Consider the following 11,305-nt stretch of genomic DNA (forward strand, 5'->3'; position numbering starts at 1 on the left):
AATATTCTGAAAGTTTCCCATATAGAAAGGCATGATGGTATTTCTTTTATTATGTTCGTCGAACATTGCGTAAAATCTTTTTTTTTTTTTTTTTTTGTCACTTTTTCCTCTTAATACTCCTATCTCCTTTACCCTATCAACAATATCTAATCATAGGTCCCTAGCTACTTATACAGTCAACATTCCCTGCATTTTTCACGTAAATCTGATTGATTTTAGATTTTCTGCGATTAAAATAGACAAAATTTAACCTTGAACTCAGTACATTTAAACCCGCACCAGATACTTAAAATTTGCACTATGAGGAAAACATTGCTCGGGGATTATTTCTAGATGGTATAAGAATGTTTTTAACCCAGTTTTGCAAAATGCTATATTTTGACCAAACCCCCCCCCCCCCAGGTGTCGCGTACCCCCATAATTTGTTTATAATACTGATATAATTATTTATTTATACCTGAGATTTAGATATTGAGAAGACGTCTGTATTGTACTACAGGTTACTCTCGATTTACGCGAGTATTGTGTCCTTGAAGAGGTCGCGTAAATCAAAAACAATGTAAATCAAACAAGAGGTAGGTTTCTATCGAAAAATAAATATTCACTTCATTCAGTGGAGAGAGAGAGAGAGAGAGAGAGAGAGAGAGAATATCCTTATCACTGAGATATCCACTCAGGCACTCCGTCTCAGCCTCACTCGTGTGAGGAAGAAATGAAGGACACCATGAGCGATTGGCTAGTATTGGTACTGGTACCGAGCAGTCTGGTACCAGTACCGTACCGTAAAGCTGGTACCGTTAGTACCGGTACTGGTACCGGTACCTGCCCACCTCTGTTGTTGAGTAGCGCGGCAGCGTGGGTACTGTATTGTTGTTCAAGTGGCGCGCGGGAAGAACTGAGCTCAGCTGTGTGGCCGTGGCACCATGTGAGTCCAGTTGCATGAGACATCTGGTGGCCACTCCATAGAATATCGCGTATAAGTGAAAAAACGTGTAAATTAAACATTTATTTGGATTTTGGACCCCGCGTAAACCAAACTCACGTAAATCGAGAGTTACCTGTACTTGGTCTTTAGAGGTGACTTGAAGGACTGTAGCTCCAACATTACAGTGCTGGCAGTGGTGGATGGCACAGAGAGCAGCGTACTATCTACCACCACCAAAATTATTCAACCCCCTATCTCTCCCACCACAGGCTCTAAGGGCCAATGGGACAGAGATGAACACAGCCACCACATGCAGCTATAGCATATGTTCCCAGCTTTACCTTTTGTCTATTATTTGTGGGACTCTGGGAAATGCTTACATTTGGCAACTTCATTGAGAGTTGACTCTCATTCATGCAAGACTATCGAGGCCAGTGACCATCAGCCTTTCACAGAAAATAGATGTTTGCTTACCTATTGCCCCATTACTAGTGGCACTCTTGGGTTAGTGTCAGCCAGCATTACTGGAACGATCAGGAGATACTCGTATTCATAGTGCCTCCCCACCCACCCCTGCGCTCAAAGGCTGTTTCCCTATGAACAAAAACTAGGAACATTTTCATTCATTTCTTCACAATGGCACTTATTAGTGATGTTTTCATGAAATTATTATTAAATTGTTAAGAAAGCCCATTTAAAATAACACGATCAGAAAAGCTACGGTGAACACTGAACGGTACCCTCATGAGTATGAGACATCATGTGATGAAACACAGTAGCAGCAGTAACAGCAGCAGATTTGCATATGACCACAGTGTGAGGTATTAGGGGTGTTCATAACACTTTCAGAGCTGCCGCCATGTTAAGATGGTGTGTTATAGAATTGTTATCTGCAGTTTCAGGAGGCCAGTCAAACACAGGAGTGGCCTGGGCATCTATAGCTATTATAAAGAATGGACTGCCATTTGAACTGTGGGAGAGAAAACATAAACAGGGAGGATTCGGTTAAACATACACTATGAGTACTGATACATTCTATTCTGACTTGACCATTTGTATGTTTCTAATAAAATGATAACAATTTCATAAGGCACAGCATGCTGTAAAATCATCCAGAAGCTTATATATAGGGTAGGCATTGGCCTGAAAGAATTGCATATGGCTGGCAGAGAGAGAGGCAGCATGTGCTCCTCCAGCATAGATCATCAGAAATGCCAACCTCAGACTTCCTAACATCTTTTTTCTTCTCATTTATAACTTCAAAAACATCATTGCCAATGTAAATTGCATTTAAAATTTAGACTTGAAAATAATTACATGTTTTGACTGTGAAAAAATTGTTTATTGCATTGGTTGATACCCTGCCACGGGTCCATGATATTGGTGACTTGTAATGCCGCCGTAATGGACCCAATGAGTCCTTCCTAAATTTACCCTATAAGGACCTGAAGATGATTGGGTTCAACTTGTAATATGGCCAACTGTGTCACATTGAAAAGATAAATGTGGACTGGTTTGAATTTTGTGATGTGAAGCTGCTAACACCTTAGCTTAGAAAACTAAACAGATCTTATTCCTGTCAAAAACTTCTGAGTGATCATCAAATGTCAGCTACGTGACCGTGATGCTTCTTCCATTCCACACCTTCTAGGTGCCATTCAAGAAATATGGGACAATATTAAACAGAAACATCTACAAAACCTAGTTGAGTCCTTTCCCAAGCAACTTCAGAAGAACAAAGGGTATCTAATACAATATTAATTTTGGTGAATAGCCACTTTTAATATGTGCCATATTCAGCTCCATTAATCATCCTGTCCCCCATGTGCAGGTTTTTGCAACATCGGTGCCATCCACCACTGCCAGCACTGTAGAAAAGGTCAAGATCATGGAATCCCACCTCAAATATTTTTTTGCCTTGAACACTCATCAGGGTGGATGTCTTTTTTACTACCTACCTTGCCTTTGTGGGAATGGGGTTATTGTTGTATCTAAGATAAACATTTTTAACACTTTATTGAACATGACTTAGTTACCATTCTTTCCACTTCAACAGGGTTCTTATGTCTGTGAATATGTAGGAGAGATTATTACTGATTTGGAAGCTGATCAAAGACACGACGACTCCTACTTGTTTGATCTTGACAACAGGGTAAGTACAAACATAATCATATGTAAGATTATTATTATTATTTTTTTTTTTTCATAGCATTTCTATCTATATACCCATCTCTTTATTTTTCTAATGTCTTGCTTCCTCTGGGATATATCCCTACTCAGGTGCTTAAGTTGCGAATCTTGAATTTTCCTTTTTATTTATTCCATTTTTTGCTACAAAACTTGCATATTCTTATTCCCAGTAGGGTCACCTTTTATGTGATTATGTACATGGGTATGTTAAGTTTTCATCTCAAGGAAAATTGAAAAAATATTACCTCATAACCCTTTTGTTGCTAAACGCTCGCAATGAGCACTAGCGTGACTTGCTGGTGGTGCTAAATGCTCACTGCAAGCTCCAGTCACACTCAAATTTCCCGCGTATGAGAGTGTTGAAACACTATTTCTCACCCCACAGCATTGCCAATTCAGTGTGTTTTCCACGAAATTTGGTGGAAAATCATATCAGCCTAGCACGAAAAAGCACAGAAAATCTACGGACGAGCAACTGGTGGATGTTGTTGACCAATATAGCTACATTTTTGCATAGCTTCACCTATCACATGACTGATATTTTGACTAAATAATTGTAAATTTTGCAGTTAGCAATACTTCCCTTCCAGCACCCTATCATCAAGAGATCTACTTAGTAGTTGCCTTAAGGCTGACCGTCACGCACGTATAAATGTACGTCTTCACAGGCAACACCCCCTGAACGTGCCTGTATGTTCGCAGGAGAGGCCTACATTACCAAATCTTATAGATCTTGGCCTCCTCTTCCAATGGTGTTTTTGTTTTTTAGCTACGATGAATAGTTTTTGAGATACAGAGGTTAAAAGAACGAGCACTAACGTCACTTGCTGGTGGTGCTAAAAGCTCGCTGTGAGTGCCAGTCGCACTCACAGCAAAAAACACCCCCTGAACGTGCCTGTACATTCGCAGGAGAGGCTTACATAACTGAATCTTATAGATCTTGGCCTCCTCTTTCCAGTGGTGTTTTTGTTTTGTAGTTGTGATGAATATTTTTTGATACAGCGGTTAAAAGAGATCCCCTTCCGCCGCTGGGGTGCCCGAGCGTGCCTGGGGGGATAGTCTCGTTGCGAGCACTTAGCAAGGAAAGGGTTAATATTTCACTGTGTTTATATGAGTTTGCTGTTTGTGTGGTTATTTTATGTTTGAGGTCATGTTTGTATTTTACAATTCAACGCTTTTTGTACTTTGATTATTTTTTTGGCTGACCGCATACCTCTTAGTCCGGATTTTTGTTTGGAAAGATAAGCATGCTAATTTTGTAAGCTTCATGCGGCTACCTTCCAGTGGGGAAGACAAGACTGGCTAGTGGTGGGAACGTGAGTCCAGTTAATCAAGGTAATAGGAAACATGGAGATAAAGTGCTAAGGATGGCCTGTTAATATGTGAACAGAAACATTGTAAAGTTCAAGAGTAGGGAGACAATTGAAAGCTTTATTCGAGGGATGTTAGATATGTTGGGGATCACGGAAATTTACCTACTGGGGTTAAGGACTAAGTTCTGTAATGACTGCCTCTATGGTGCATTAATTAGCATGCCTAGCTATTAATCTGCAGGCCCAGGTTTGAATCCTGGCCTGGACAGTCAGTGTGCAGCTCACACAGCTGTTTATCCTTCCTTTCAGGCTGATCGAAAAATGAGTACCTGGGGAAGGTAAACTATAGTAACCTAGATGTCACACTTTCCCTGTGTAATGGGGTAATAGGTTCTTACCCACTGCAGGCTCAAAAGCCAATACAATGGATATGAGCACTGAGGCCACATGCAACTGTAGCATATGCTCCAAAATTTACATTACTATGGTGATTAGACTTTAAAGGGAGGTGATGCTTAGAAACAATAGGCGCACCTGACTATAACCAAATGGGGGGGTACAAACTTGGTGGAGGGACTTTTTTGGCAGCCATAGCCGGTAACGGGCTAAAGAGTAGCCTATCCAGATATTTTGTTTTTATTTATTAATGATCCACGAGACATCCTAGAGTTAAATTAAAGTATGTGCTTATCTTTGTATTCATTCATACACACACTGGTAATATTTCTGTGGTGTCTGATTCACTTGTTTGAGTGAAATTCTATTGTGAAAAATAGTCACATATTCGTGTCACTAGTAAAAATGAAACTAGTAATGAAAGTTTTGCCACCATGAAATATACACAAATAGATAAATATGAAAGCTCACTTAGTCACAATAAGTGACATCACCTGCTTTGCGCAGTAAAAATATGCTATTTATGGCATCTGACACCCGCAAAATGGCGTACAGGCTGGCTCGGGCCATGGAGCTACAGCCTCAGCGTTGCCAGATTGTCATACTCAGCCGATTATATTTCCCGACTCCCTACCCCCAAACTGTCTTCTGGGCTCCAACAACGAAACTAATTTATAGTTATCGTTATAAGAGTTAGATCCTGATGTTTCTTGGCAATAGTTAGGCGTCAGAAACCGGTAAATACTGTGCTCTGAGTACAATGACCTGGCAACGGTGGCTATACGTATTTTCATATTATTGTTCTCTTGTTTATTCAATGTTCTGTTCAAGAAAAAGAATACCCATAATTTTAGTTAGTTTTTGGTTATAAGGATACTTTACGAAATACAATTATAACATTACCTTCTACTAGTTAGGAAACGTACTGAGTCCTGGATCGGCTACGGAATGTCAGGTGCGCCTATTGAAAAATTATAAAAAAAACTCATATTTGTTTTATTTAAATACCATATCTGATCAATTACCAATCTCCTGTGAGTGTTTGGCAATTGTGTGCCATAGGAACATGTCCAAAAAAAATTTATTGGCTACGTAGAGGAAGGTGGCGCCTTCTGAGACCCTTAACCCCTTCACTACGGCCGGGCCAAAACAGCGCCCCGCGCTGTATCCGAGATCGCCGCTCACGCCAAATTTCAAATGTCGCTATCGAATATAACAAGTTTTCAGCCATGAACTCAACATAATCATCATATATTATATATGAAAACATGAAGAATTAAATGTTGCACATAAAGAAACTCACTACCGCTGGGCCAAAACAGTGCCCCGCGCCTTATCCGGGATCGCCGCCCGCGCCAAATTTCAAATGTCGCTATTGAATCTAACAAGTTTGCAGCCATAAACTCAACATAATCATCATGTATTATATATGAAAACATGCAGAATTAAAAGGCACACATAAAGAAATATAAATTAATTGATAATTTTGAGATGTAAGCATAAATATAAAGATAAAATAACTCGTATATTGGCTAAAGCGAGCCAGGACGCAGTATGCGCGTCCTTGGATATGGTACGGGGCACGCAAGGATGCAGTATACGCGTCCTCGTGTTGAAGGGGGTAACTGCTAGTAAGTAATGTCCTGTAAGACATGACTACAAGAGAGGTAAATTAGGTAAAGGTTAAGTTGGGAGCATAACTATTAGTAACTGCTGTGAGTGGCGGCGGTGCTCATCTCCATATCGTTGTGTCTTGAGCCTGCGGTGCATAAGAACCCATTATCCCAGGACACCGGGCAAGTGAAACGCGCAGGTTAACACAGTTTACCTTCTCCAGTTTCCCTAGGTAATCATTTATCTACAAGACCAAAAAGGAGGATGAACAGCTGAGTGCCGACTCCCCAGGCTGGAATTCAAACCCAAGCCCACATATTCATAGTTAGGCATGTTAACCACTACACCACGAAGGTGCCAATTAGAATTAGGGATGGTTTGATGATCATAACCAACCCTAAACCTAACTAATCAAATATCACATTGTCACTTGGATATGTTTTTTAGCTCTCATTACAAAATATTCCTGGTAATGTTGTAGGAGATACACTTCCACACAAACTGCCTTTATTTCAGAACTAAAGATATTGTACTTCGAAGTTTTATGGGGGTGTTCTATTTCTATCTCTAACCAAAAATGCATAAATGTATAAAATAAAAGCAATGAAAAGGAAAATTCTCCAAGATTTTTCAAATATTATAAACCATTTTTTATGTTTTATAACTCATTATTTAAAAAAAATGAGTGATTTTTGTATTTTTTCTTCACTTGGGTACAAGACATCAAAATATGCATAAAGTCAATGATAACTATGTCTTCACGTATTACAAGGAAAAATTCTCAAAATGATTGATTGCCAGATAACTAACTGCTACATAATTCATTATACAATTGTATATTATCAATATATTTTATTTTGTTCTGAGAAAACTAACAACCAGAATTAAATAAAACTTGCATATTTTTTAGTTATGTAACCTCTCATCCCCCCCCTCTTGAGCAGGATAAAAAAAGGCATGGAGGGGAGCATTAATTGGGTAGGAATGAATGAAATATACAGGAGTGGAGAAGGGTTTACATTTCTTGTGTCCCTTACAGAATGGAGAACTATAAATGGTCAATTATTGTAGAGCTATAGAATGAGTGGAGGAGACCAAGGGGATACCCATATAACTCATGGCTGGGGCAAGTTGATCAATCCGGCTGGGAAGGACTTAGGATGAATAGGGAGGTGTGCGAGCTTGTTCAGGGGGTACGTTGGGAGTATAGGTGGTGAGTGAGTGAAGCTACACTCCTACGTGTGTATGCTCCCCATTAATTAGTTATAGAATATGTATGATAAGGAAGATAGGGGTAGTTAAAGAGATGTAGGAGTATACATATTGTTCTAGTAACTGTGGAAAGTAAAAAAGCAAATTTGACATGGAAAAATTGTGGGAAGAGTTGAATGGCTGTCTGATTAGATTTGATGGGTGATTGAATGCAGATGTGGTGAACAGACTGTAAGTGTGGTTACAAAGTAGGATGTGAATGAAAAGGTGGGATATATGTGCACTTTTTATTGTCTCCTGCTATGGCACAGTAATTTTGCCACACAAGCACACATGAACATGATTATGGCAAAGGCAGCATCCATCTGCTGATTTGGCTTTTTTCAACTTGCTTCAGTGTGGAGCAAGTAGACTTTGTATTCCTACCAACACTTTTATTATTATTATTATTTTTTTATTTTTTTATTTACTTATTTATTTATTTTTTTTTATTTTTTTTCCTCTACCAAACTGAACATCAAAATTTATGCAATGATATCTTTACTGATAATTCTGTGCCTTTTAAACTGTAAGAGATGAACATGAATGACATGGAAAACAAACTTAAGAGTCAGAACTGCACGTATATGGATAGCAACGAGCAATTGAAACAGGAATTCTGATGTTTGGAGATCTTGTGATGCCTTTTTTTTATGCTGCTACCACAGTGTCATAGTCTACAGTCTACAATATGCCCCTCATCACCTCATCTAATGGAAGAATTCTTTGTATCTTTAGTCCTGACTCAGTCATATCAGGGCTGAAAGATTCAAAATGCTTAACATCTGACCTTGCTATTATTTCTAAATTTGACAGGAGCTTGGTGTCCTTCAGTGCCTTGAAAACTTGATATCACTACCTGATAACTCAACATAACTTTCCAGACATGTATCCACTATTCTTCAATAACACACAGCTGTCTCTTCTACACAAAATATTCTTAGCATATCAGTAACATAATTTCTGGAAATTTTATATCTCATCACGAGCTGCATTAGCTTCATCAAGGTTAGGCATTCTGTAAAATCTCCACCAGTTCTTTTCTCCCTCATAGATGCTATCCATATACAAGGGCCTTGTCTATTACTGCATGGAATACTCTGCACCTTGCTTGTGTGTGTGTGTGTGTGTGTGTGTGTGTGTGTGTGTGTGTGTGTGTTGGGGGGAGGGCAGGGGGGGGGGGGGGCTCCACTCACTGCCTTTTTGGACAGAGTAGAGTCATAAATAGGCTTATTGTCTCATTAGCTCCCCTTCACTTACTGACAGTCTTCTACTTACTAAATTCTGCTGCAGTGTTGCCTCTCTTTCTATCTTCTATCAATGTTTTCATGCTAATTACTTTTTAACCCTTTCCTTGCTAAGCACTCTCAACGAGACTATCCCCCCAGGCGCGCTCGGGCACCCCAGCGGGGGAAGGGGATCTCTTTAACCCACTGAAGCTGTGCGCCTTCTCTGCGCGGCTGAGAGCCGCTGTGCTAAGAGCCTTCTGGCGGGGCTTTCAAACAGGCGTAAGTTTCATTTCGCCCATGATGCAGATAAAAACATTTTGTGATAGAAAAGTGATACTAATGAAGGTAGAAATATACACACATTTCAGCATTTCGATATGTGTATTGTAATATTTATGACGTAACTTAGTTTATATTTTATGAATCATTTATTGAAGGTCAATACGGCATGAGATGTAGCTAAAACACTCAGCACTCAGAATCGTTAACCGCTTTATCTCAAAAATTATTCATCACAGCTACAAAACAAAAACACCATTGGAAAGAGGAGGCCAAGATCTATAAGATTCGGTTATGTAAGCTTCTCCTGCAAATGTACAGGCATGTTCAGGGGGTGTTTTTGCTGCGAGTGTGACTGGCGCTCACAGCGAGCTTTTAGCACCACCAGCAAGTGACGCTAGTGCTCACTCTTTTAACCTCTGTATCTCAAAAACTATTCATCACAGTTAAAAAACAAAAACACCATTGGAAAGTGGAGGCCAAGATCTATAAGATTTGGTAATGTAATCCTCTCCTGAGAATGTACAGGCACGTTCAGGGGGTGTTGCCTGTGAAGAAGTACATTTATACGTGCGTGACGGTCAGCTGTAAGGCAACTACTGAGTAGATCTCTTGATGATGAGGTTCTGGCAGGGCAGTATTGGCAACTGCAAAATTTACAACTATTTGGTCAAAATATCAGTCATGTGATAGGTGAAGCTATGCAAAAATGCCGCTATATTGGACAAGAACATCCACCAGTTGCTTGTCCGTAGATTTTCCGCGCTAGGCTGATATGATTTTCCACCAAATTTACTGGAAAACCCACTGAACTGGCAATGCTGTGGGGTGAGAAATAGTGTTGGAACACACTCATACGCAGCAAATTTGAGTGCGACTGGGGCGCGCAGCGAGCGTTTAGCACCACCAGCAAGTTACGCTAGTGCTCGCTGCGAGTGTTTAGCAACAAAAGGGTTAAAACTTGCTACTGGATGCTTCTACCACTCCTGCAGCCCCACTGCACACAAATTTTTACTCTAGCTCACCCCTATGCAGTTCATATCCTACATGTAAGAGTTAGCCACTATCTTCATTCTATCATTCCTTTTGCTGGTAAACTCTAGACCAGCCTTCCTTTGTCTGTATTTTCTTCTTCCTATAACTTGAACCCTTTCAAGAAGTGAGTACTAAGACACCTGACACCAAAGTAGACACCATTTGGCTTTTTTTTTTTAAACAGTTTATTTTCTCACTTGCAATAGAGATGAGTTACTTGAGAAAAACATGTGGACCTACAAAAGAGGATGAAGTTAATAATTAAAATATATATAGTTGTGGTATTGGATGGGAGCAAAATGTATAGAGTGCAAATTGGTGGAATTGTTGAAACAATACATTGAGGTGGTTTGGTTATTTAATGAAAACAGATAGCTGTGATTCTATAAAGAGGGCATAGGAGAACAAAAAATAAAGTGGAGCTTGGGAGCTAGATTGATTGATATGTAGTTAGATAGGCTGTCAGATATACAGAAATCTTTAAAAAATCATGTTTCCAAAAAGGTGTTGAACATTTGGCAGTTTCTTAAAGTGAAGTTTGCTGATGTTGGATGAATTTATTATATTATTCTTTTCCCTAGTAGTCTTAATTATACAAGTTATTAAATTATTTAATGGCTGAAATATATTATTTTCAGGATAGTGAAACTTTCTGTATTGATGCAAGGTCTTATGGCAACATTGCTCGGTTCATCAACCACTTGTGTGAAGCCAATCTCACCCCAGTCAAGGTCTTTATTGACCACCAAGATCTCACTTTCCCAAGGATTGCACTTTTTGCCAACCGTGACATAGAAGCTGATGAGGAGCTCGGGTGAGTAAATTTAAACATTTTAGCATTGGTTCTTTTTCATGAAATTATATCTGGGATTGGGATGAACTCCATTTTCGGTTATTAACAATATTGTAATCACAATCATTGATGGAGATCTGGCAAACAAACAGTGCACCCCATCACTGGAACTTTTTCTCCTAGTTAAGTGATCACTCCATTATTATCTCTCTCTGAGTGTTTTTACTCACGGAGGTGCATTTCCCTTACTTAAGACCACTAATGATAATATTACTACTAC

At 39.4% G+C, this 11,305-nt stretch overlaps 1 protein-coding gene across 7 annotated transcripts in view; it reads left to right on the forward strand.

Moving 5' to 3' along the window:
• The window catches only part of LOC127008853 (histone-lysine N-methyltransferase EHMT2-like), a gene marked incomplete at its 3' end in the record, with an annotated part of 98,213 nt that extends 87,167 nt beyond the window's left edge, over positions 1-11,046 (forward strand). For all 7 annotated transcript variants that reach the window (XM_050881234.1, XM_050881237.1, XM_050881236.1 and 4 more), the window contains 2 exon segments: positions 2,982-3,077; positions 10,871-11,046. In XM_050881234.1, coding sequence (XP_050737191.1) covers positions 2,982-3,077; positions 10,871-11,046 — 272 coding nt within the window.
• Positions 11,047-11,305: the final 259 nt, after the last annotated feature.

Source organism: Eriocheir sinensis, chromosome 39 (genome assembly GCF_024679095.1).
Source record: "Eriocheir sinensis breed Jianghai 21 chromosome 39, ASM2467909v1, whole genome shotgun sequence".
In the NCBI taxonomy this organism is placed as follows: Eukaryota; Metazoa; Arthropoda; class Malacostraca; order Decapoda; family Varunidae; genus Eriocheir; species Eriocheir sinensis.